The 26,923-nt window shown below is 52.3% G+C and overlaps 1 protein-coding gene across 1 annotated transcript; it reads right to left on the bottom strand.

Moving 5' to 3' along the window:
- On the bottom strand, positions 1-26,684 carry NGFR (nerve growth factor receptor). The gene is made up of 5 exons (XM_032791483.2): positions 26,548-26,684; positions 13,245-13,604; positions 4,335-4,578; positions 2,098-2,258; positions 1-1,675 (listed from the first exon to the last, which is right to left on the bottom strand). Exons 2-5 carry the CDS (start codon positions 13,528-13,530, stop codon positions 1,374-1,376), a joined length of 993 nt encoding a protein of 330 aa, XP_032647374.2. The 5' UTR covers positions 13,531-13,604; positions 26,548-26,684; the 3' UTR covers positions 1-1,373.
- Positions 26,685-26,923: the final 239 nt, after the last annotated feature.

Below are 26,923 nucleotides of genomic sequence, written 5' to 3'. Positions count from 1 at the left end.
TTCAAGCCTCATCTGTACCAGCTCAGATACTACGGTACTGATCATGCTCTAAGAACCCATACAGGATAAAATCAACTCCATCACTAAGATCGCCCAGCCCCACTTTCCCCTTGCTCGTTGGCCGCTAATGCAGCAGCGTGATACGTTGTAGCCTACAGTGGGTGGCTCACTGATCCGAGGAAGGGCACAGAGCCTGTCTCCTAGTGACTAACTGGTGCAATACGGGAGAGGTCTGGGATGACAGCAGCTGCTCCAGCTCTCCATGGCAGCACCAGGATTGATGGCTGACCTGTAGCATAGCGGATGGCAATTGTTTTCTGCTTTCCCAGGCACTGTTAGCTGTTTGCTATTCTCCACTGGAATTTGGTGGCTCTAACAAGGGTGACGTCTACCCAGGAGAGCTCAGTGCCTGGGAAGGTGCTGGCAATTGACCGCTGAGCACCCAAGGCAGGCAAATGACATTATTCCATAGGTAACTAGATTGTTTCTTAATGTGTTAGGCAGCCTGGCTGCTAATGACCAAGGCAAACTCTTCCAAGCCTGAGGCATGTGCGTGTCACGGAGGCACGTGGATCTCTTGCCAACCCGCACGCTGTATGTTTCATGATTCACAGTATAGATTGTGCCTGCTAGAAACAAAGTCCTCTCACCCCTCTCCCACTCCCAAGGACAGTGCAGAGGCACAAATGTGTCAGAAGCCCTTTTTCCCCCATGCTGCATCCTTGAGTAGCTCTTTCTAATTACATCCCTCTGCTCCCCACCCTCCATCCCAATGCCCTGTCAATAACATCTTCACTCAAATGTTAGCCCTGAAATCCACCCAGTTCTCTCTGAATTCAGTCGGGTTCGTCCTTCCTGGCTGGGTAGATGCAATTCAAAGGGAGAGCAACTGGTGACCAGGGGCAAACAGAAGGGGGTGGATATTGTGGGGGGCAGAGGGGGAGTGGAAGAGGGGAAACGAAGCAGACAGAGAAAGAAAGAGGAGAGATCTGAGTGAGAGCAAACGCGGTCATTGTTGCAGCTACTGGAGACATGTTGTTGGGGTTCGAGGGGGTGCACAAGAGATTGTTCTGCTCATACAAGATGCTCCGAAGCCGTCAAGCGCTCCTAGGTCCCAGCAAGACCGAAGGAGGCCACAGCCCCCGGTGGCCTTGGCTTATCGCTTCTGCTTTAGCATCGGCCGGTCCCCCAGGGGAAAGGGTAATGGAAAAAAGGAGATAATACTGAAAATAAGAGGTCAGTGCATATGGGATTGTTCGTAAATAGCGGGGGACCCAGGCGGGAACCCCATTTCCTTCATATCTTCTCGCCGGCTGGTATCTCCATGGGGTCGCAGAGGGGCTGGCTGGGGAGCGCCTCTCCCACCCCTCCCTTCACACCGGCGACGTGGCGGTCGACTCGCTGTACAAGCTCTCCACAATGTCTCCCCGCTGGATTCGACGCAGGGCGGAATAAAGGGTGTCCATGGTGGCGCTGTCCTTGCTGGACCAGTCGGAGAGCAGGGCCCGGACAGGACACTCCTCCTGCGTGAAGGAGTCTATGTGATCCTCCTTGTAGCCCAGCTCCCCCGCCAGGTGACGCCAGGTGTCCTCTGGGGAGCTGTTCAGGAGCTTCTCCACCTCCTCTTGCTTGTTTGGTGGCAGGCTGGTATAGAGGTTCCCATCTCCTTTGACAGCTGTGCAGGGAAGAGGATGGACAGAGCAGGGTCACTACGGCCTTTGGGAGGTGGAACTGAACCAGGAGGGGTCAGAAAGCCCAGGAGAGCACCAGGATCGGGGGTGGGCAGCTTAGTGCTTTGTACACACTGGCAAACCAGGGGATGCCTGTGACTCGTACCCTCCTGTGTATCATTTCCCCAGTCTGGACTTGCAGCATCACCCTACTGTTTCAGTCCTGGGCTCCCCACTGCCCCCCTGTCCCAATCTGCAACCCTTGTCCAGCCACTCCTACCCCAATCCTGACCCGCAGCTCCCTTCCCTGCCATACCATGTCTGACCCGCTCAGCTCCACCAGGGCTCCCCAGCCATGAACTGCAGACTCCTCCCTGCTCTCCCAGCCCCGGGCCCACCCTCGCGCAGCTTGGTGGATGAACCTTACCCTGCACCTGTGCGGCCTGCGTTGGTGGCTGTTGGTCGTGAAGGCTCTGGCTGTCCACGGAGATCCCGCTGTCGCTGTGAAGCTTCTCTCCTTCCGGAGAGGGGGTCTGGTTGACAGGGCGGTTGTTGGCGCCCTGTTTGTTCTGTTTGCAGCTGTTCCACCTACAGACGGGCCCAGCAAAGAAGAATGAAACAGCCAATTCTGCCACATCCACCAGCCTCTTACCTGGATCTTATTGTAAGTCAGCCAGAGTCACAGAGCCTCATTCTCCCTGTCCTGCCCCTTTGTGCCCAGTCTGCCTTTGCAGTGCTGGTATAAATGTTGATACGAGGGCAAAGCAGCAGAGAGCCAGACCTGCTGGCCTTAGAGATCCAGGCTCCAGCATCGTGACACTGATTACTATGATGTATTGCAGTAACACCTGGGAGCCTTAGTAATGAATCAAGACCCCCCCCCCGGGTGCTAGGTGCTGTACAATCCCAGAGCAAAGAGACTCTCCTTGCCTCAAAGGGCTGGCTGTCTAAGTCTCAGCTAGGTATAAATGAGGAGCGAGGGTATGGCTACCCTCCAGAGGCACAGTGACAGTGCTGCAGCTGTAGCATCATACTGTAGACACTTCCCACGCGGGTTTGTCTGACGATGCAGTTAATACACCTCTCTGAGAGGCGGCACTCAGCGTTATATCAGGGTAGAGGTGTATGTTGTACCCACCATATTAATATTATATACATTACATTAGATATGAATGTTAGCACTAAGTTGTATTAGGGTCACGCTTGGCTGCTTACATTAAGAGTGATCCCTCCCACAATACTTTGCAAAGCTAGAGACGGCATTTAGCATTAGCAAATATAAATCCTGTCCAAATCAAGACACACGTGTGTCCTGCTCTGGTACAACGCAGAGCCCGTCTTCATGGCGTGGTGTGGAGTGCTTTGTTCAAAAGGTGCTAAGGGGCACACCCTGGTACCAGGACAAAAAAGGTAAAAAAAAGCTGATGGGTGAATGTTAGTCTTGGGTGTTATATTGAAAGCTTTTAACTTGTAAATGGGCCTACGATAAAAATAGGGAGCGGTACATAAACATCCTTTTTGTATTGTACTATTTTTTCTTAAGACAATAAACTTCGCTGAGGTTGGTCATAAGGTTGTCCGGCCTTGAGTGCAGGGGACTGGACTAAAAGACCTCTTGCGGTCCCTTCCAGTCCTACGCTTCTATGATTTGATCTCTTGAATGTTTTTAATAATGGACAGCGAGTGTAGGGCTAATCAAATGACTGCATTTTCATCAATAATACAGCTATGCTTGTGCGTGCTGATATAAATGCATGTTAAACCATGTGTGCACGCATGTAAAGGCATGTGTTGATGTGCTTTGCTGTGTGCGCGTGGAAATGCCTGTGAAATAGCATGTGGGTGTGTGCATGTGAAGCATTGAACCAAGCGAAATGCAAAGGTACATGGGATTGTGTGCGCACGGGCAGCTGAATGTGAATTTAGTGACTCAGTGCACACAGGCAGTTGGGTGAGAATATGCGAATATAAACTGTGTGGTGTGCATGTGCGAACATGCTTGTGGGTGCGCACATGGGAATGTCTTTGGAGGGGGGTATGGATGCACCTCTGCTGGCATCACTGATTAGTCAATGGCAGAGAATTCAGCCTCCTCCCTAGGAATAACAGTGATAAGGGATTATTTCCAGCGCGTGGGTATGTGGAGAAGTTGTAACCCTCTGTGCAAGCACTGAACCAGCTGCGACCTGCATAGGCACCAGGTGCAAACCTCAGCACAAAAGGGGGTGAGAGGGTGCACGACCCTGAAAGTGATGGCGTTGCAGAAAGTCTCAGAATTACAAGCAGCCTCCCCAAGGGAAACGAGCAAGCTAAAGATAGAGCAAGATAGGCGAGAGAGACCATATAGGCCCCACTCTCCATTGCTCTGCACTGCAGGACAGGTGAGTGCCCAACTCCTCTTGGCCTTCCATAGGAGATGAGTGCCCAACTCCCATAGGTGCCCCTTCAGTGCTGTCATTTACACCACTGCGAAGTGTAAATCTGTGTAAAACTCCAGATCTGACCCATTATCACCACAGGTCCCAAGATAATCAGGTGCTGCTAGAGAAAGCTGCCCGATGAGGCAGTAACGGCCCTGGGTCTCAGTCTGAGGCCGGCAGCCTCCCCGACTCCTGGATCCCTCCCTCCGTCCTAGAATCCCCCAGCGCATTGGCCCCTGCCTACCTTTTGAAAGCAATGTAGGCCACTAGCCCCACCACCACGGCTGCCAGGATGGAGCAGTAGACAGGGATGAGGTTATAAGCAGTGCCGCGGCTCACGACTGGCTGGGAGCTACCCAGGACGGTGGTGACTGTATCTGCGAGGGTGCTGGTGATGCCTTCGGTATTGTACGGGTCTTTGGTGAAAGGCACGGGGCTGTCAGACCCCATCAGGGTTGGGGTCCGAGGCGTCCAGCGCGGGTGAAGATCTGCCAAGGGGAATAAAAATGGAGCTAGCAATTCACCCCACCTCCCTTTCTCCTCTGTAGCACTCAGGAATGGCACTGTACAGAACGGGGAGGGGAGGTATAACGCCTCCAGAGGGGCTGGGCAGTGAGTCTTGCCACCTTTTCGGAGGGGGTAGCCAGCAGTCTCCCAATGAAGCTCTGCTGGCACCCAGGGGGAGGAGCCAAGATGAGGCCCCGCCCCCTCCTCACACAGACATACCCCTCTGGAGCCCTTAATACTGTTAGCCATCTCTCCCCACCATGCCACATGGATGGGCGAGCTATGAAAACAGGTACTGCACAATCGCCACCGTTGACTGTCTCCGGTGGGGCTCAGGGCAAGAGGAGCCTTTTATCTCAGGTGGAACTAAACCTGCCCAAAGACTGTCGGGACTTCCTGGCAGAGGTGGGAAGCCCACAGCCTAACACCCCTGAATTCTGCAGCCTGAACCCATCTCTAACCACTGTCTGCCAACCCTAAACAGAGCACACCCTTGGTGGTGCTTTGGTTATCATGTGCTGCGCATTGTGTAACTAATCTACCAAGCCTCCCATTCTTCTTTCTTATTAGTCCCTCTCATTAGCTCTGGCAGGTCAGCGTCACATATCACTGCAGGTGGCAGTCTTTGTATGCAGGCATGTAATGCCAGAGAGAGCTGAATCTTTTCCATACCCTTTCTCCACCCTGGGCCAGCTGATCCTGCCTCCAGCCAGCTCAGAACCATCTTTGCCCTTTGCTCTTTACCAGCTTTTGTTCACTCTAGGCTTTTTTCCTGACGCTCAAGGACCGCGGGGGTTTGACCTGTCGCTCTCTAAAGGGCGTGAAATCTGGAGCGCCAAGCAGATCGATAAGGGCTTCAGAAACGCAGCGCTACTGCCAAATACCATGGGCAGCATGGAAACTGGGAGCGGCTGATAGCGGGAGGCCAGTCTGCAGTGCGGGGAGCATTCTGGACTAGGAAGATTAATAAGCCACACACTCCTTTGTAGCACTGTTGTCTAGGAACATCACATGAAATCGGCAGCATGGCTATTAGGCTACCCGGTGCCTGGTACACTCAGCACCAGAGCAAATGCATCCCACTATGAAAAGACAGCAACAAGCAGAGCTTCTGGGACTGCAGACTGTGTAGATGAGGCTATGCAAGGGGGGAAGCAGGTCAGGGAAGAGCTGAAAGGCAGGGCAGGCAACTGCGATGATCATTTGAGCATGGTTTGCAGTAACCTGATGGCCTCCCTCACAGGTAAGGGTCACCACTGGGGAAGGCTGAATGCAAAGAAGCAGCAAGCAGTTAGAATGTCGAACGGAACACAGAGCAATGCAGATTCTTAGCAAGAATGTGGGACAGTCTATGTAGCACTGTTCATCCAATGGCCATTGCAGTAGAACAGGAAGCTGTTCCCATGTCACTGAAATGCAGCCTCCTCTGGGGTGGAGATGAGGCAGCTTTTTAGTGGTCTGCAAAGTGTTCAGCTCCAACCTCAAACACACCTAAAATTAACTTCGGTTCAGGTTTAGAACTAGGGGCTCATCCAATGATATGAATAGGCAGAAGGCTTAAAACAAACAAAAGGAAGTATTTCTTCACACACTGCACCGTCAACCTGTGGAACTCCTTGTCAGAGGATGTTCTGAAGGCCAAGACTATAACAGGGTTCAAAAAAGAATTAGATAAGTTCATAGAGGATAGATCCATCACTGGCTATTAGCCAGGAGGGGCAAGGATGGTGTCCCTAGCCTCTGTTTGTCAGGAGCTGAGAATGGGTGACAGGGGATGGATCACTTGATGATTCCCTGTTCTGTTCATTCTCTCTGGGGTACCTGGCATTGGCCATTGTCAGAAGACAGGATACTGGGTTAGATGGGCCTTTGGTCTGACCCAGTATGGCCTTTCTTATGCTCTTATGTTCTTATTATTTGTATTTCAGTTACCCTGAGGTGAGAGCCCCCTATTGCAGGGCAGTGCACAGACACTTAGTAAGAGGCAGTCCCTGCCCCAAGAAGCTTACAATCTAAAGAGACGTGCCAAAGGACAAAGAGGAAGTGGTGTGCCAAAAGTCACCCAGCAGGTAAGTGGGAGACCGGGGAATAAAAATCAGATCCACTGATTTTCCTCATATTACCTCTCAGAATGGATTCTTTTTACAAATCACCTATGATTCAAATTGGTTTTGTTCCTGCCCTTCTGTCCCTTCCTCAGAGCTGGCTCTGTACAGCAGCATTGGCCTACAATTTATGGAAGAGAGGAGCCAAGAATACCCATTGCCAGGGGAACATTGAGAAGGAATTTAGGGTGTCAGATTATACTCATCCAAACACAATTCTCTTGAATAAGTAATAACCAAGGTGGGACAGGCCACCTAAAGCCACAACTATTTCAGTATCAAAGAGACTGGTCCAAGAAGTTGTAACTAGACATAACAGGATAGTTAATAAAAAAAAAAAAGGTAATATGATGCAGGATAAATATCAAGAGAAACATCCTCAACAGTAGGATCTACGTGACTGTGTGATAGTCTTCCAATGGAAGCTCCACCCTTGGAGATATTGACATCTAGGCAGGATGACTCACTAGAAGACATTGTCAGGATCAATCCTGCATGGCAGGAGATTAAATTGCTGTGCCGCTTGAGTTTTGCCAGAACACTGGTTAACATCTCATCTCCTGCTCCTAGGAGATATGCCCACATCACGTGTGATTATCACGAATGGCCAGGGTTTTTTCCTGCAAGATCTCTCACCATAGTGCTGGCCTGGCCTGGCCCGACCCCACTTTGCTGATGAAATCTGACTAGATCAGAGCCTGAGGTGAGAGATGTTCTTTCTGCTGCTCCTCTTCTCAGCCCTACTTTCCACCTGGAGCCTGGTTGCGTCGCAGCAGCAGTAACAAACCCTCAGGGGTGGTTCGGTGGATCAGCTCCACCCAGGCACCAGAAGCCCAGCATTGCCGGGGTGCTGCACTGTGCATATACATCTCTTTCTCCTGCACAGGAAGGATGGGCTTGTGGGCAGGTGTCCAAGACTCGAGAGAGGGGTTCAGCTCCTACCCATCTCAGACTGTCCTGTGTGAACTTGAGTCACTCTCCCTGGGCCTCGGTTTGTCATCTGTACAATGGCGATAATACCATTTCTACTGTTTTCCTTGGCTATTTAGGCTGTAGGCCCAAAACTGTTATGTGCGTAACTCGCACTGAAATCCATGGGAGTTAGGTGCCTAAATACCTTTGCAGATCAGACCCTTAGCTCATCAGGGCAAGGACTCTCTTACTCTGGGTCTGTACAGTGCCTAGCATAATGGGGCCCCAACCTCAATTAGGGCTCACCATCACACTGATTTTAATACACAGAACTATTGTGCTATCTAGCCTGCAGACATAGCTATCACGCAGCAAACACACATCTGCCGTGAGACCTGTGTACAGGAACGCCACCTGTCTCCACAACAGGCATGGAGTCAGGAACGGAGCTAGGGTCTTCCCTTGCTAATATCGAGGTGTTCCTATTTCACCTGGATCCCCTCCCTCGAGCTTACTGGCACGAGTCACACAGCAAGTAGCCTGCACGCTCATTCAGAGTCAGTGAGCAGCAGGGTTCCCAGTTTGTTCTCTTCTTGTCGGTGCCCAGACGCTCCTACCCTCCATGCATGCCCCATTGCTCTGTCAGCCTGCTGGGACACACCCTGTCCTTTCGGCTCTGGAAGGGAGGAAAACATTTTCCTATTGGCTGGTTCCCCGTGTTCAGCCAAGAACCGCACCTAGGCATGCCAGGTGAAGAAAATGTGTCTCATCTTGTACCTTTGATGCAGGGAGGGCCCTAACCCTTTGTTGCCAGGGAAAAGGCAGAAAACAGTCCTGGGGAGGTTATGAAAGATGGCAGGGGAGGTGAGCAGGGCAGGCGAAGGCAAGGCCTGAGATTTTATAGTCTCTTGCAAGAAACAGTCTCTGAGCCTTACAACCGGGGGTGGCTCTAGCTTTTTTGCTTCCAGGGACCAGCAGGGCACCCCCCATGGCTTGCTGCCCCACGCATGCGCTTGGAGCTCTGGTGCCTGGAGCCTCCGCTGCATACAGCATCCCATTGCCAGGGGAGCATGACAGCTGAGCTGACACTTTGGCTTCTGTTTTAACTCTCTCTGGTGCCACCGAGCCTCCCAAAACTGCTGCTTTCTCCATTGCCTGATGATCTGTCTGCTACACGAGTATGGAGCGATCCACCTTCTAGCTCTAGCACCGACCCTGGGAATAGTCCATGCTGCAGGCTATGGGTTCCAGGGCCAACAGCTGGAATATTCCACTGTAGCCTTGGGTTCCAGGGCCAACAGTTGGAATGGTCCATGCTGCGACCTGGGGTTCTAGCACCAACAATTGGACTAGTCCACACTGTAGTCTGGGGCTCAAAGTGCCAGCAGTTGGAATGGTCCATGCTGCAGCCCGGGGTTCTAGTGCCAGCAGTTGGAAAGGTCCATGCTGCAGCCCGGGGTTCTAGTGCCAGCCGTTGGAATGGTCCATGCTGCAGCCCGGGGTTCTAGTGCCAGCAGTTGGAATGGTCCATGCTGCAGCCTGAGGTTCTAGTGCCAGCCGTTGGAATGGTCCATGCTGCAGCCCGAGGTTCTAGTGCCAGCCATTGGAATGGTCCATGCTGCTGCCTGTAGTTCTAGACCTTTGGTATCTTTTGCTCTAGGCTGCTCGTGCGCTCTAAATCAGGACAGACCTTAGCAGTTCCCTTCTGGTAGCTGCCCAAGTTCCTGCTCTGCCATGCCCAGCTCAGAGCGCGCCCGCGCCAGACTGCCCTCTGAGAGGCATGTCAGAAACACACTGCAGATGAGCCCTTGCTCCAGGAGCGATGCCTGTCCAGAACCTTTAACAAAAACCCTGCCCATCTGAATACACACACAGGCCCCTCTGCCATCCCCTCCAACTAAGGGTGAATCATGATGCAAGCAGGGCCATGGAGCCTGCCGAGTCACCGACCCTTGCCATAGGAACTGTCTAACTAAAGTGCCACACGGGGCCTGGCACAAGAGCAAACCCAGATCCAGAGGTAGTTTCTCAGGCTGGCAATTGCTCCTGGTTCAGAAGAAATGCTTATAGCAACTGGCAGCCCTCCCTACTCTGCACACTGTCCTCGGCTGGGCTGGGACAGACTCCTCCTGTGGCATCCCACACTGTCCTTTCAGAGCAAGCCCTTGGGAGGCCTTCCTGGCTATTTCCTGCTGGGCTCTGATCCCACCCTTTGTGCCCCTGAGCATAAAACCATGCTAACAAAGCCCGCCCTTTGTGCCTTGACTTCTGGCTCCATTTATTCAACCCTGTAAAGGGATCAGCCAGAAAGGGCTGCCCAGAACTCCCCCTGCCTTGCAGTGGTGAATCAGAGACGCCCATGGCACAATGGTCTCTTCTCTACTTCTGTGCTCCGGGCAGGGAGCATAACTATGTCTCCAACCAAAGGAGGAAACTGGTGCCCTCCCCCACCCCTGCCACCAGCCCATTGGGCCATTCATCCTGCTAATGAGCTTCCTAAATAAAGGGCTGCCCCTTTTGGGAAATCCTCTGGGGAACAGAGGCCTCTCCGTGAAGTGTCATCAGCATGGCTGAGGCAGTAGAGGACTCAGCCTGGGGGCACAGGAGGTTACTGCCAGATGACAGAAGCTGATCCTCTAACAAAGGGAATCAGATCGTGTGCGTTGTTGCTCCTCCGATAAATGCATCCCTTCCCTACACGGGTGACATTTTGTGTAAACCATTACAGTGCTAATCTGCATGTAATTTCGGTTGGCCTGCACCCTGGGGGATTGAACCGGGAATCTTCAGAGCTAAAAAAAACAAATAAAAAAAACCATAAGCTGCTGTAGTGTAAGCCCAAGCGCCTTAGCTAGGGCCGTAACAGACTCACCTCTTCTGGGACCTGGGACTGGTAGTTCATACCCACCAGTGGGTTACATTGGACCATAAACTTCCCAGGCCCAGGCTTAGCTCTTCTCTGCCCAGAGTGCCTAGGTGGAAGTGAGGAGCTTAAATATCTTTGAGGGGCTGAGGCAAAGTCCCAGGCTGACATTACAGCCGATCCCTAACTGGCCCCAAGTGCTCATTCCTTACCCCAGAGCTCAGTCTCTATCCCGATTCCGGATCCCACTGACATGACACGCCAGGACCTGAACTCAACATGGGCATTCGAAGAAACAGCAAAGGAGCTGAGGGACTGAAGCCAACAGGCCAGAGCTTGCCATTCCCTGCAGGGCTGCGTGGATTTGCTCTGTCTCACCCCCCAACCCCCCTGGCCTGTTTCCCCATCCTGAGATTTGATTCCACAATAATCCCAAGGGAGAATTGAAGCATTGTCCCATGCTCCCAGTTCCTTACTTCCCTCTTCTTAACACAATTCCCCAGCAAAATGCAGCCCGGCCTGCATCCCAACTGCGGGGTGGCACAGCGGACCCTCAGAAAACAGTCACTGATCCCACATGCTAACTGGCACGGTTCCAGGGCTGCCCAGGGGGGGTGGGCAAGTGGGGCAATTTGCCCCAGGCCCCACAGGGGCCCCTCGAGCCCTGGCCTGGCGGCGGTCCAGGTCTTTGGCAACATTTCGGCGGCAGGGGGCCCTTCAGTGCTGCCGAAGACACGGAGCGACTGAAGCACCCTTTGCTGCCGAAATGTCGCCAAAGACCTGGACAGCTACAGGGTGAGTACAAGCACCGCAGCTTCCCCACTTTGCTCCAGCTCCCCTGAATCCTCTGGGCAGCCCTGACCGGTTCTGCCAGGCACTGAGCCTCATTGGAGCCAGCAGGTCCTGAACTACATGGGGTTGCTGTAGGATTTTAGGGAGATGTTGTCCCTGGGCCTTGTGCCCCGGGAATCTCAGAGAAGTTGTGTCCGCTCCACATCGCCAGTCCCCCAAATGAAGCACACTAGCTCCTCCTGGGGCAGTGCAGCCCCTAGGCCTGGCAGCGACTAAATGCCTCAATTAATTCCCATTAGGGGCCTGCCGGCTGCCAAATGCCATTTTGCAGAAGGCCAGGACTGCCAGGCTCCAACTACCACAAACAAAGCGTCTGAAGCTGTTACACATCTCCTCTTTGCTCCAGGTTCCTGTAACTACCAGGCAGGCCGATTATTCTTAAATGCAGCCAGCAAAGGCCTCTGGGCACATCCCTCCACACATGAGCTGGGCTTCACCTTGGAGCCAAGATGCTATCGTTGCCGGGAAGTCATAGACCCCTTGGAAACACACCAGACCAGCCGCCAGTGCAGGGTGGATGTTTGCAAGCCACGTGAGAGCTGGAAGCAGCAGATACAAAGCCACGTGGTCAGAACGTGCTGGCTTTTCTGGAATCTGCTTACTGAGCGTCAAACCCCTGAAATCCCCAGGGCTGCATCAGAGACAGTATTTCATCCTCAATTTCCCTGCTAGCCTTGGAGCTGCTGCTTTATTACCCTGATGTGTGCAGAGCCACTGTCCAGAACCAGCACTCTGACCCCAGCCATTCCAGTGGCTGCAGCCTACGATCCACGCTGCTCTCTCTACTATGTGTAGCAGTTTTAATTATAATGTTCAGCATTGAATTAAGCTGATGGATGATCAGTATCAGCCCTGGGGATACAGCAGAGACAGACAGTGCTTTGCATTTATAGTGTCTTTCACTGGAGGATCCCAAAATACCGTAACCCACTGGGTGCAGCACCATTATCCCCTTTATCCACATGGGGAAACTGAGGCACAAAGCCACTAAGGGAGTTGGCCAAGCTCACATTCCCCTGATCTAATCCCTGGGCCTCCCAGGCGAACACAGATGGGCAGTCAAAGAATTTCCATATGAAAAAACTTCCATACACCCATTCCCCTGTCTCTGATGCAGAAGCAGCTGGGTGGGGGGCTAACCAGGCGGAGATCTCTCTCACTTGGGGGGATAGCTGCCAAGGCCATGCCGTGGGGGCAGAGTCAGAGAACATGGTGCCTGGTTCCATTGCTCATCTGGGACCTGTTTCTATATTGGCATGGTGACATTGCTGAGGAAGCCAGATCTGTTTGAAGTGACAGGTGGAACCATATGGAACAATCAAACCCTGCACGTCCTGCTTTACCATTATGTCCTGGAAAGGTGGGGAGCAGAGGCGGGGAGGGGAGTTCTTCTAAAGTTCCCAGTTTGCTGGGAGGCCACATTGTCTAGGGGCTGGGACTGGGAGTCAGGACTCCTGGGTTCTTTTCTAAGCAATTTGAGTGATATTGTGATCAAAGCAGGGGACTGAACGCCAGGACCCCTGGGTTCTTTGCTAAGCTGTTTGAGCAGTGTCATAATCAAAGCAGGGGACTGAACGCCAGGACTCCTGGGTCCTCTTTCTAATTTTGACACTGGCTCATAGTGTGACCATCGATATATCACTTCACCCTCCTTTTGCTTCAATTCCCCCTTCAGTAAGGTGAGGCTAATGCTCCAGAACTACCCTTGGGAAAATGCTTTGAGAGGCAGGAATGGAAGGCATGCTGGGTGACTTATTCCTTTTGACCTGAAAGTCACTAAGGGACAAATCATGAGCCCAAGGAAGCTAAGGGCCAAACTCCCATTGCCTATAATGGGGCTGGATTTGGCCCTAATGTGTTAATCTGAACCACCATGATCCACGCTCCACAGCACAGGGACGCCGGGGCCCATTACCTCTGCACTCAGCGTCGGATATCGGGGTGCACTCCTGGATCATGACCTCGTTCTCCTCACAGATGGTGCAGGGTAAGCAGGGGTCCACGTGGTTGGCTTCGTCAGAGAAGGTCCCGTCGGGGCACTCCTCGCAGATCGTGTTCTGAGTGTCCCCGCATGGGAACATCAGCCCGTAGCCCACCTCGCAGATGTCGCATTCCTTGCACTGGCCGCTCCCCTCATCCTCGTAGTAGCCGTAGGCGCATTTGCAGACGGCGTCGTCTGACTCCACGCAGGGAGCCGACATGCTCTGCAGGCCCACGCACTCTGTGCACGGCTTGCACGCCTCCGTGGCACTGACGGTATCCGAGTAGGTCACGCCTGCAATGGAGCAATGAGAGAGAGCGCGAGCGAGAGATCAGTGTGCGGGTAACCCCCCGGTGAGCGAATGGTACAGGCCTATGCTGATCTGCAGAAGATATGAGTCTGTTACTGCCCTGACTAGGCAGCCTTGGCTTTTTAACTCAAGCTGTAGCAGCTCTGGAAGCTCCTGGATCCATCTCTGCGGCGTTGGGCAAAAGAGTGGCTGCCACAGCTGTGCCGCCCTGCAGGACAGCCAGACAATACCGTTGCTCCTACAAAGACTTATAGAACTATATCGAGGCCCCCGCCACACCCCCCCCCAAATTGAGCTACTAGTGGCAATGCAAACTGGCCCAAGGCAGGAGCTGTGGCAGGACAAACACTCTGGGCTCTGTCATGCCCTAGCACAGGCAACTTCTTTAGCTGTATGCGGCTGTTACCCCAGCTGGAACAAGAGGAGATTCAAGAGCCCTCTGCAGCTGCAGCATGAGCTTATAAAAACCAAGGAAATTAAGGGTTTTATTACTAGGAAGCATGTTTAATGCTGGTGAAAGGTGCCAGACTGACAACCCTGGAGACCCACGTCCCCTCTCCCCAGATCATGGCCACACACTGTCCTGCCTCTCCCTGACAGCTCAGGCCCAGATCCTCAAAGGTATTGAGGTTCCTAACTCTCCACGGCCCATCCACTCCCCAGCCTGCTCATCGGTGCTAAGGGGATGATAGAGCTCCTTGTCCAGCGGGCACTGGATCGAGGCCAGTGGCTCGCTTCCCAAGCTTTTCCCTCTGGCTGGATTTGAATCAGCAGCCTAGTAGGGGGAAGCTCGGGATTCTGATAGCAAATCCCCAACCCACCCAGCCCCATAAGGAAGGGGAAGCTCAGGAGAGGGAAAGACACCAACTACCCTAACAACGGGGGTGGGAGTGGGAGGAAGCTGCCATTAACCCTGTAATCAGAGCAGGACAATTTGCCGCACAAACAGGGGGGCAGCCCCAAGCTGCAGTGGGAGCTTTTTGCTACCCCAGGCACCCTGAACTCCTGCCCTGTTGGGAGGCCCCAGAACTGTTAGCCACAAGCTCATCTCTGGCATAACTGTCCAGTAATTAGCGTATGTCGTTAATGGGGGAGGGATGTGGGGGGGTGTTTTCTGCACACACTCATTCAGTGCTGCCTCCCTGAGGGTCATGCAGAGAAAGGAAGTGGTATCATGCCTGGGTATGAGCCAGGGAGGCTGTTGGAGGGAAGGGTGGGGAGGAAATTTTTCCTAGGGGCAGATTGTCTCACAATGCCCTGCTGCTGGGGTTTCTTGCACCTCCCTCTGGCCATGGTCAGAGATAGGGTCCTGGGTTAGACGGATCCCCGCTCTGATTCAGTCTGGCACTGCCTATGTTCCAGCAGCCAGTCCATGCCTTGCTACCTCAGAAGGGTCCACTCACCCCCTTCGCAGCTGCCTAGCCCTCCCCAACGACCCCACCGCCAGCACTCCCCAGCTGCCCACTCTCTCCTGCTACTGCCCCATGACATAGAATCATACAGTCATAGGACTGGAAGGAACCTCGAGAGGTCAGCTAGTCCCATCCCCTGCACTCATGGCCGGACTAAGAATTATCTAGACCATCCCTGACAGGCGTTTGTCTAACCTGCTCTTAAAAATCTCCAATGATGGAGATTCCCACAATCTCCCTAGGTAATATATTCCAGTGCTAAACCACCCTGACAGGAAGTTTTTCCTAACGTCCAGCCTAAATCTCCCTTGCTGCAATTTAAGCCCATTGCTTCTTGTTCTATCCTCAGAGGCTATGAAGAACAACTTTTCTTCCTCCTCCTTATAACAACCTTTTGCGTACCTGAAAACTGTTATCATGTCCCCTCTGGGGCTTCTCTTCTCCGGACTAAAGAAAACCTAACCCGCATGGTCCCAGTATGCCAACATTTTTATGGCTGACTTAGAACAACGCTTCCTCAGCTTTTGTCCCCTAACACCCCTACTCTACTTGTGCTACATTGATAACGTCTTCAACATCTGGAGCCATGGAAAAGAAGCCCACCATGATTTCAACAATTTCCCACCATCAACCTCAGCCTGGACCAGTCCACAAGAGAGATCCACTTCCTGGACACTACAGTGCTAATAAGCGATGGTCACATAAACACCACCCTATACCAGAAACCTACTGCCCACTATACTTCCCTACATGCCTCCAGCTTTTATCCAGACCACATCACACGATCCATTGTCTACAACCAAGCTCTAAGATACAACCGCATTTGCTCCAATCCCTCAGACAGAGACAAATACCTACAAGATCTCTATAAAGCATTCTTAAAACTACAATACCCACCTGCTGAAGTGAAGAAACAGACTGACGGAGCCAGAAGAGTACCCAGAAGTCACCTACTACAGGACAGGCCCAACAAAGAAAGTAACAGAACACCACTAGCCATCACCTTCAGCCCCTAACTAAAACTTCTCCAACGCATCATCAAGGATCTACAACCTATCCTGAAGGATGATCCCTCACTCTCACAGATCTTGGGAGACAGGCCAGTCCTCTCTTGCAGACAGGCCCCCAACCTGAAGCAAATACTCACCAGCAACCACATACCACACAACAAAAACACTAACCCAGGAACCTGTCCTTGCAACAAAGCCTGTTGCCAACTCTGTCCAGATATCTATTCATGAGACACTATCATAGGACCTAATCACATCAGCCACATTATCAGAGGCTCGTTCACCTGCACATCTACCAATGTGATATATGCCATCATGTGCCAGGAATGCCCCTCTGCCATGTACGTTGGCCAGACCAGACAGTCTCTATGCAAAAGAATAAATGGACACAAATCAGATGTTAAGAATTACAACATTCAAAAATCTGTCGGAGAACACTTCAGCCTCTCTGGAGACTCAGTTACAGATCCAAACGTTGCAGTTCTTCAACAAAAAAACTTCAAAAACAGACTCCAACAAGAAACTGCAGAACTAGAATTAATTTGCAAACTGGACACCATCAAATTAGGCCTGAATAAAGACTGGGAGTGGATGGATCATTACACAAACTAAAAACTATTTCCCTATGCTCAGAAGCGGCGCCAGGGTTTTTGGCGCCCTAAGTGGGGGTCCTTCCGCACTTCCGGTCGTTGGCGGCAATTCTGCGGCGGGTCCCGGAGCGAGTGAATGACCCGCCGCAGAATTGCTGTCGCCGACCCAGAGCACGGAAGACCCCTCACCGCCAAAATGCTGCCCTTCCAAATCCTGGCACCCTAGACAACCGCCTAGGTTGCCTAAATGGAAGCGCCAGGCCTGCCCATGCTAATTTTTCCCCTACTGTTACTCTCACCTTCTTGTCAACTGTTTTGAAATGGGCCATCCTGATTATCACTACAAAAGTTTTTTTTCCTCCTGCAGATAATAGCCCACCTTAATTGATTAGTCTCCCCCATTTTTTCATGTTCTCTGTATATATATCTTCCTACTGTATTTTCCACTGCATGCATCTGATAAAGTGGGTTTTAGCCCACAAAAGCCTATGCCCAAATAAATTTGTTAGACTCTAAGGTGCCACAAGTATGCCTCATTCTTTTTGCTGATACAGACTAACACGGTACCACTCTGAAACCAGTTTTTTTCAATCTTCCCTCACAGGTCGTGTTTTCTAGACTTTTAATTGTTTTTGTTGCTTTTCTCTGGACTTTCTCCAATTTGTCAACATCTTTCCTGAAACATGGTGCCCAGGACTGAACACAACACTCCTGCTAATACATCCCAGAATGATGTTTGCTTGTTTTTGCAGCAGGGCTACACTGTTGACTCATATTTAGCTTGCAATCCGCTATCACCCCCAGATACCTTTCCACAGTGCTCCTTCCTAGGCAGCCATTTCCCATTTTGTATGTGTGCAACTGATTGTTCCTAAGTGGCGTACATTAAATCCTGCTTCCCTCCCAATGCTGACACCCCATCCTGTGACCAACCTGCCCCCCACAGCTGCTAAACCCTCCCCAGATATGGAGTCCACCTCTCATTACTTTGCAGGCCCCCAGCTGTGGGCTTCGATCCATTCAGAGCCACAGGGGCAGGGGAGCAGCTGGCATTAAGCATGTCAGTGTAGGGGATGACTGCTGTTGCATGGTGCTGAGGGGCTGCTGTGTTCCACCCCAGAACTGGCCACCCGCCTTCTGTTAAGGGATCCCTCTGAATACAGCCTGTCAAGTGCTTTGTGATCCCAAAGGCGCTATAGGCATTCTTCTCATTATTTATATTACTGTAGGTGCCTGAGGGCCCCAACTGAGATTGGGGCCTCGTTGTGCTAGGCCCCGAACTGACACCGCGTGAGAAAAACAGGCCCAGCCCCTCAAAGCTATTTAGGTGCCAAACTCCCATTATCAATCAATTGGAGTTAGACCCCCTCAATAGCTTGGAGGATCTCAGCCCGAGTGATTTGGCCAAGGTTATATGAGGCGTCTACGTCTAGCGGAGATGGGAATTGAACCCGGAATTATTATTATTTTCTATAGTTGTATCATTGTAGTGCCAGAGCCCACTGAGGTTGGTGCTGTGCAAACGTAGGACAGAAAACAGTCCCTGCACCAAAGCATTTACAATTTACATCTTTAATCCAAGTAAGATCTCCTGAATCCCAGCCCGGTGCCTTATCAACAAAGCCAACCTTCCTCTCCTAACACCCTGGAAGCTTTCTCCTCCTTGCCCTGTCGGGGCTGTTTCTGAGGGGTGCTGCCCCCCCTCCATTCCCCCACCAAACAGCCATTTTCCCCAAACAGAGGCCACACATCCCATTTTGTTTAGCTGCATCTGTTTCCCATCCATGACTGATGGAGACCAGGACAGAATCAAGATGCAGGAGTCCAATATAAACACGAGCGTACGATGCTAATTGCTGACTCTCACCCCAGCTTTGGTTCCTTGGTCTCCGGTTTCAGCGGCACCCTGCAGAACTGATTCTTCCGTGTAAATCAATCTCCCCTACATGTATCCCACACTGGCTTCCCTCTCCCCTCCCCAGCATGTCCAACTCTCCTGGACTCAGAGATTCTCAGGCCAGAAGGGACCCTCATGATCATCTAGTTCAGCACCTGGCACATTGCAGGCTGCAGAATCTCATTCACCCACTCCTGTAATAAACCCCTAACCTACAGCTGAGCTACTGAACTCAACTCACAAGAGAAAGACTTTGCTGGAGGTGCAGCAGGCTGGAGTCCAGGGCCTAGTTTAAAGGGCTACAAGGCTGTCCTGGGGCAGGGCTGGCTTGGCCCACAGGCCTTGCTGGGCAGAGGAGCTGGGTGATGGGCTGCTCTGAGCTGACCCTAGCAGGGCATAGGCTGCCTGCTCCCCTCCAAGCCCCATGCTATCCCAGCCCCTAACCCCAGAAGCGACGCCAGGGTTTTTGCTGCCCTAGGCGGCAGCGCTCCTCCTCTTAGCATTCGATGGCAGGGAGTCCTTCCACTTTGCGTCTTCGGGACACTTCAGCGGCGGGTCCTGGAGCAAGTGAAGGACCCACTGCCGAATTTCCACTGAAGACCTGGAGTGAAAGGACCCCCCACTGCTGAATTTCCACCGAGGGCAGCAAAATGCTGCCTCGCAAATCCTGCTGCCCTAAGCGACCGCCTAGGGTCACCTAATGGAAGCGCCGGTCCTGCCTAACCTGGCCCCACAGCAGACAGAGGGGGCCCTGTGGGTTGGGGGAAGAAAAACTCTTGAGGGCCCCTCGCCCCCCAGCTACTGGGAAGAACCCCAGTATCTGAAGTTATTTTTAACCCGGGGAAGAGGAGTTCCTGTAGGGCTCCCGTCACTGTCTCTTCAACTACGTCCTTTGAATTCATTTCCTCTGCTCTGACCTGCTAGGACCTCCGACCTCCTTCCTCCCTCTGGGCCTTGGAATCTCTCCCCTCATTGGGGGAGAAAGGTGTCAGAGAAATTAACCCTAATCCTCGGCTCAGCCTCCCCCGCATTTTGAAAGCGATCCATCCCTGTATTAATCTTTAATTACCTGGGCGAGCTCCCGAGGACGTTCGCCGGAGACGGCAATTATCCTGCTGAATGACAGGGCATAAAGTGCTCTGCTCAGACTGAGCGCTACCATCACAGCTGCCCTGCTCCTGGAGTCTTGGTTAAACCTGCCCTTTGCTAGCTTCCTGTCTAGCACTGGTACTTAGGATCCCCGATACTGTAGCCTGAGCTCCTACAAACTGTGAGGCAAGGCAGTGGTATTATCTCCACTGTACAGATGGGGAACTGAGGCACAGAGACTAAGGCACCTATCTCCCAGTGCCATGGGAGTTGGGCATCTAAATACCTTTGAGGATCTGAGCCTAAGTGACTTGCCCAAGGCCAGACAGGGAGTCTGTAGCAGAGCCAGGATCTGACTCCAGCTTCATTCGAAATGAAAAGTTGAGGGGGGCTGTGGTCTTTGAGCCTTTCATAGCAGTGCAGAGCTTGGGACACTGAAGTAAGGAGACTTGGAGGTCATGGTGGGATCAGAGGAGGAGACAGGAGGCGGCTAGATCATGGGCTGAGAACTAAGGGAGCAGAGGAACAAGCCAGATCGCTGTGGGATGACATATCCTGCCCACTCCCCTATGAAACTAGAACAGAAATTATTAGCTGGATGCAGGAATTCCTGCATGAGGTTTGCTGGCTTGTGTTGGGCAGGAGGCCAGACTGGCCTTTTCTGGCTGAACCTCTATGAATAAAGGCACAGAAGTGGGGCTGAGGAAGAAGGAGATGCATCCATTGGGATTTGTATGCACTATCATCTAGCTAAGGTGGCCCCATTGCCATGTTACCTTATAACCTCACCATCTCTAATATACCGAGCCTCACACCACTGGTGAGGCAGTGCATGGTACAGAGGAGAACTGAGGCTAAGTGACAGGCCCAAAGTTCTGGACTTGAATCCAGGTCTCCCTAGTCCTGTGTCCTAACCACTCGGCCACCCTTCCTCTCGAGAAGGCAGCAGCCCATCCAGTGCCCTTGACAATCTTTTAAAAAATAAAGAAACAGACCCGTCAGTTCCCACCAAGCCAGTCCAACCACCCCACGACAACATAAGCACCATATCACACACGTTCCCCAGAGACCCACCCATGGCTACCATCCCTACCAACTGCTCATCTCCTCACCAGCCAGGAGAAAAGGTAGGCCCCTGAAGGCTGGCAGGAAGTGAACTCCAAAGGTCCGGAGCCTTCATGGAGAGCACCTTGTGAACCAGCCTCGCTCAGTGACACCTCATGGTCAATGGGGTTAAAGGCGGCTGACAAATCTACTGGCCTCAGTCCTTCCTGTTCATCTATCATTAGGAGATCATCCACCAGAGTTGTCTCTCTCAGTAACCAGACTGGCCAGGAGATCTGAGCATGGTCTCATCCCAACCTTTTCCCATAAGCTCAACCAAATGCGGAAGACTCGATACAGGGCAAGAGCTGGCAAGATAGTCAATGCCAAGCAATGAGTTCTGTATAGCCAAGGCCTGCCTGGCAGGACTGTACGGCCCTGAAGGAGAGGTGGCTAAATCACGGACTTGTGGCATGATGCTGTATTGGCAGGGAGTGGTAGACATGTCTTCCATGGTAGGATGTGTATTGCCTTGCAGGAGAAGACAATGGTAGCCACAGACTCCATGTTGACCCGTGTAGGTGTGTGATTCGGAGGTGACGTGAGTCCCAGACTGGTGACTTTATCACAAGCTGATTTTTCCTTGCACAGACATGCCACTGGACAGAATTTAACAGGCCATGTAGTCCCCTCCTCTTCCCCATGGTCTGCATCATGTCAATAAACAGAACACGGTGACCTACCATAGTGTCTACCAGGTTTTGGAGTTTGGGCCCAGGTCCAATGGAAGTTAGGCACCTTTGAGGGTCCTCGGCCATAGTGAATAGCTTGGAGCTGTCCCGGCCATCTGCCAAGAGGTCTGGGAATGGATGGCAGCCAGTCAAGCCCCGCGGCTCCATCTCTGTGCAGCCAGAGGGCTTTTCTTTCAGCAGGACAGTGCGCCGGTTCAGAGGGGAGGAAAGCAGCCATGGTTTGCTATTTTAGGCAGCGTCTGCAATAATTCAGCAGCATCAGTTCTTGGGGTTGAAGGATCACCAGAAGGATGCTGCTGCTAGCGATGAAAGGCAGAGGAGTCCTCATGTGGCCCAAAGCAGTTGATCGCTATTAGCTTGGCTATTAAGGGAAAACATTGGTGCCGGTGAAGAGAGTGCTTCTGGCGGCAGTAAGAGCATCCAGAAAGGTGAGCGTGCCAGGGGGATATTGCCAATCTTTCCACCTCCTTGGCACAGCTTCTTCTGCCAGGCTGTCCATGCACCTCCCTGCTGGCAGCGGCCAGGTATTGCCATTCTCCACACCATCCTCTCCTGCTGTACCATGTGCTGCCCGGGGGGACGACTACCACCCCCTGCTGGCCCTTGAAAGATGCTTCCATTCTCTGCTTTGTGGCAGAAAGCACCCCCCAAACAAACACCCTGGCACCCCATGATGTTCCCATTTGCCACACTCCCATCCTCTCTGGCTCAGTTCAGTCCCAGCCTGCCCAGGAGGCGCTCCTCCGCCCCTTTAACCCCTCAAGGAGTGGATGTGGGTGTGCTGGGGCGGGGGGTGGGGGGAGCATTCTTCTCCTCCTCCTAAATCTGTTGATTTCAGTTTTCCATCCCAGCAGCAGCTCTCTCTTCTCTGCCCACCTCTGCTTTCTTGGTTCCTCCTGCAGCCACCAATTTCACGGTCGTAATTGAACACAGAACGGAGATCAGCCCTCCCCAATCTATTTTATTCAGGCTCTGACCCCCATGACCCCCCACCCCCACCCCATCACCAGCTCGGCACAAAGATCTGTGCTCTCTCTCTCCCTCTCACCCGTCCTGCTCCCCCCCTGCCCACCTCCCGTGCCTTTCTGAGCAGTTCCCAGTCAGACGCTGAAGTGCACAGCTCCCATTAACCTGGGTTAATTCCTTACATTATTCTGAATTATTGATAGCTGCCATTAGAACGGGGAGCTGGACCGGAAAAGCATATCGGCTGAGTGGGCACATTTTCAGTGGCAGCAGGGTATGTGAGCTGAACAATTACAGCTGAGAATCCAACAGGCCCCCATGTAACGATGGATGTTGAGGAGATGAATAAATAAATCATGAGACAGCGGTCGGGAGAAGCTGTCGGTGGGAGGGGGAATGAAGCCAGTTGGGCTAATGCAGGACTCAGGTTGAACTTCAACATGAAAGGAGACCTGGTTTCCTCCCTAGCAGCCAATGATGCTCTCTTCTCCATCTGCACAGACTGAGTTTTGCACGGATGGACTTTTGTGCCTTGCTGTTGTCGAATCAGTTGCAATTACACAAGGCCGGCGAGTCAAGAGCAAATCAAAGGAAAGGCTTTTCAGGTGGCACAGGGCGAACTGGAGGAATCTGCGAGCGTGGGTGGTCACCTGGGCCAAATGACGGGGCTGGATTATCAGAGGGCTCCATCACATAATGACCAGCAACCGCACAATTATTCTATATAGCTTTTCTCATCTTAGTTTTTTCCTTATTATTTTCATTAAAGTAGCCCCATTGTGTTAGGTGCTGGACAAACACATAGTAAGAGACAATCTTTGCCCTGAAGATTTTACAGCCTAAACAGATAAGTCAAACAAAGGATGGGGAAACTGAGGCACGGAGAAGCGACATGACTTGCCTAATCGCACCCAGCAGGTCAGTGGCAGAGTCAGACTAGAATCCAGAGCTCCTATTTTCCAGCCTGCTGCCCTATTTAGATCAACTGTTCTTAACCAGAGGTCCGGGGCCCCTGGGGGCTGCGAGCAGGTTTCAGGGGGTCCGCCAAGCAGGGCCAGTGTTAGACTCACTGGAGCCCGGGGCAGAAAGCTAAAGCCCAGCTGCCACGAGCCCCACCACCTGGGGCTGAAGCTGAAGACTGAGCAACTTAGCTTTATGGTGGCCCCTGTGGCACGGGGCCCCAGGCAATTGCCCTGCTTGCTACCCCCTGATGCCGGCCCTGGCTTTTATGTGCAGAAAACCAGTTGTGGCAGCACTGGTGGTCCATGGAAGCTTCAGAAAGAAAAAGGTTCAGACCCCCTGATCTAGACCATACAGTCCCTCTACCCCGAGCAACTCCTGCCTCTGGATTACTTTGTGGCACAGGAGTAAGGGGAAGGGGACATCTCAAGACTCTGTTGATGCATGATTGGTTGCGTAGCTCAGTTCCTCAGGGTGACAAAGCAGAGACCAAACCCAGCCTTTAATCCTGAGTCCTAGCAGCAGGATGGAAATACACACTCCAGCCTGGGACTAATGCAATACAAAGACATGTCAAGGTCAGCTGGGCACATAAAACAGAAACCTATGTATTTATACACACAGCCACCCACGTGCAGATTAATGGACAGATGCAGCCACCTCCCAGTCGCTCTAGGGCTGCATCCGAGTTCTGATCCTGCTCTCTTAATCCCCCCCACCCCCCGCTGCACAAATTCCCTGGAACTGGAATGGCTCCATCCCACAGGGAGAATGCGTCCCAGCCGGAAGGATGGGGCGGTTGCAGAAAAATGTCATGCCTCCACTCTGGGATTGTGAGGCTGGAAACGACTTGAAAGCCAAGAGTGGAGAGCGAACATGTGTCCATGAGGATTAATATCGACATCTGTGAAAGAGTCTGGGAGCCTGGCATTCAGCACATCGCACGCACAAAGCCGCCGCTGCATGGAAAAGCCAACAGCATGCACACCACAAACACAGCTACGGTCCACAGAGCCAGCATGCAAACACTTGCACACAGAGCCACCCCCAGGAATGGTTAACCTGCAGCTACACAGCACAGACTTGAGCTAACGGAGCAACATCACTAACCAGCAGCAGTAGTAGGCTGTTATCCTCAGGGAACCAGCCACGAAAGGTGGGGGCACAACACACACTTGTGCAAGCACAGAGTCAGAGTCATGATACTCCCATCTGCCTGCACAAACAAATGTGATCCAAGGACACGTGCATGTCCATTCACGTCCACTCGACATTTACTGCATAAGCGCTCCCTTCATTACCCAGGTGGGAATTATTTTATCTTCTTCTCAAGCCACATTTCCTTCTGGAATGAAGAGCTGGCATGTCCCTCTGGGACCTGATTCACCCAGCATGTGCTCTGTGTGATTGTAAAGGCGCATCAATATGGAATCTCTGCTCAGGGAGTTACCTGGAGAGAGACCTAAAGAGAATGCTGCAGAGAGTTACCAGCCTATTCTCAGGGCAGGGTTTGCTCCCTGGTAGAAGCTGCTTTGCACAGCGTTAACATGCGTCTCCTCCAAGGTCAGACAGCGGGGCTGGCATTCAATATCCAGAGTCTTTACTGCCGTTCACTCCGAGGTTAAGTGGCATTCATTGATTTTGAAGGAAGGCTGATATTTTTAGCTGGTGTGCTGCAGAGCTGTGACTGGTCATGGAGCCAGATCACCTGCCCAGAGCTCCCTCCCGGTCAGCACCCTTTCCTCCACCAGTCCTCTCTCTTCCAAAAACTGTTTTCAGGAGACACCTGCCCCAAGGACCTCTCCTCCACAGGGGAAACCTTATAATAGTAAATAGAGTTATACACCTGTCTCCTAGACCTGGAAGGGAGCTTGGAAGGTCATTGACTCCAACCCCCTGTCTTCACTTGGCAGGACCTAGTACTGATTTTTGCCCCAGATGGCCCCCTCAAGGACTGAACTTACAATCCTGTGTTTAGTAGGCCAATACTCAAACCACTGAGCCATCCTGCCCCAGCCTTGCCCTCAGGGATGGCTTCTCCCCCAACAGCATTTTCAGTTTTGCTCTGGGTCAAAATAATAATAATTGTGAAACAAACCATCACGCAGCCCTTCACCATCATGTTTTGGCTTGGGTGGATTTCGCTGCAAACAGTTGGAACCAGCAGCATTTTGGCACTTTCCTGCCATGGTAAATATTTGGAGGGCAGGCTGCTCTGGTGGTGGAGGATTGCCGGGTTGGGGGTGGGGGGGCTGGTGCTTGCCATGACACTACACTACAGAACTAATTGCTCGATCATTTCATCACTACGTGTGCACCCAGGTCACTAGCACATGTACTCTACCAGGGCCTATGAAGCATCTGATGTCCTACTGCGGTTTCCTTGTTCTCATCCCCTGCTAAATGGTCAGTCTAATACCACTTTTTTATTACACTATAAAAGACACGGGGGGGATCATTGGAAAACGTCCCACTGGGCAGCCCATACAGCTAAGCAAGAGATAGATAATTTCCCAAACGTCTGAGAGGACCAAGGAACTGCCATCGGCCAGTGCAAGCCCAGGGGTAGGGGTCAAGTGGGTGTGGAGGGGAATAGAGACCCCAAGGAAGCCAGGAATGCCAGTAGAAGAAAACGTACAGGGCCGGGATCTCAGAGGAGGGCTCGGGGGGCAAAGTCCCACAAACCTCTTTGCGTTTGGATGTGCAAGTTAGTTGGTACGTGCAGACTGGGAGCTGGCTGATCAGACTCCGAGGCCACACCGGCCAACTTCAGTTGACAGGCTTCAGTGACAGTAGCTGGAGTGTTTGTGGAGTGTATGTTCTGTTTGTTATATCCCACCTGCTGCGGGATACAATGGGTTTAACTGATATAAAGGGAGACCAGATACCGTAGTAACGGGCACATAAAAAATTGCAGGTGAGAGCAATTGGCTAGATCGGGAGCAAGCCAATACCCGAGTGAGGACTGTACCAAAAGGGAGGACACAGCAAAGGGGAGACCTATTTTTTTCAAGGTGCACCCTGTATTGTAGTCATGAGAAGACAATACATACGCAATGATCCAAAGGACTTTTCAACCCAGACATCCCACCCCTCTACTGGAATCTCCCTTCCCTCCAGCTTTATCCCCAGTGCAGTAGGCAGCAGGCGGTTTCCACCCACCCCCAAAGCTCGCTGCGGGGATGACATCGAGGACAAGCTACTTACTGTCCAGGCATGGCTCACAGACCGTCTGATTCACCCCACAGGGCTGCGCTACCCCTTCTCCCAGGGTGCAGGCTTTGCAGCACTCCCCGCTGGTGGTGTACCTCTTGGTGAGACACTTCTCCTTCGCAGCCCATGCCGGCCCCTGCCACGAGAGGGAAACAGAGTGAGCGGGTCAGTCTCTTTGCTGGGCGGGTGGGGTGGGTGAGAAACTAAGAAACTAACTACATTCAGTCCCACCAGCAGGAGGAGTGTCCAGCATGATCAAACGCCCCCGCCTAAAATGCACGTGATTGGAAACATCTGGGCTTAAGATGAGCTCACCTACCAACTATTATTGACATCAAAGACTTGGGAAAAGAAAGGGATTAAACAGTAT

Source organism: Chelonoidis abingdonii, chromosome 21 (assembly GCF_003597395.2).
Source record: "Chelonoidis abingdonii isolate Lonesome George chromosome 21, CheloAbing_2.0, whole genome shotgun sequence".
In the NCBI taxonomy this organism is placed as follows: domain Eukaryota; kingdom Metazoa; phylum Chordata; order Testudines; family Testudinidae; genus Chelonoidis; species Chelonoidis abingdonii.
This window is presented reverse-complemented; position numbering and strand designations above follow the sequence as displayed.

What these genes read in the sequence shown, in the direction of transcription:
- NGFR (XM_032791483.2), bottom strand. Translation starts at nt 13,530, where the DNA reads ATGTCGGCTCCCTGCGTGGAGTCAGACGACGCCGTCTGCAAATGCGCC. An exon ending in ATCCGACGCTGAGTGCAGAG is followed by an intron (nt 4,579 to 13,244) that starts GTAATGGGCCCC and finishes TCCCCTTGGCAG; the next exon opens with ATCTTCACCCGCGCTGGACG. An exon ending in GCAGGCCGCACAGGTGCAGG is followed by an intron (nt 1,676 to 2,097) that starts GTAAGGTTCATC and finishes TTCCCTGCACAG; the next exon opens with CTGTCAAAGGAGATGGGAAC.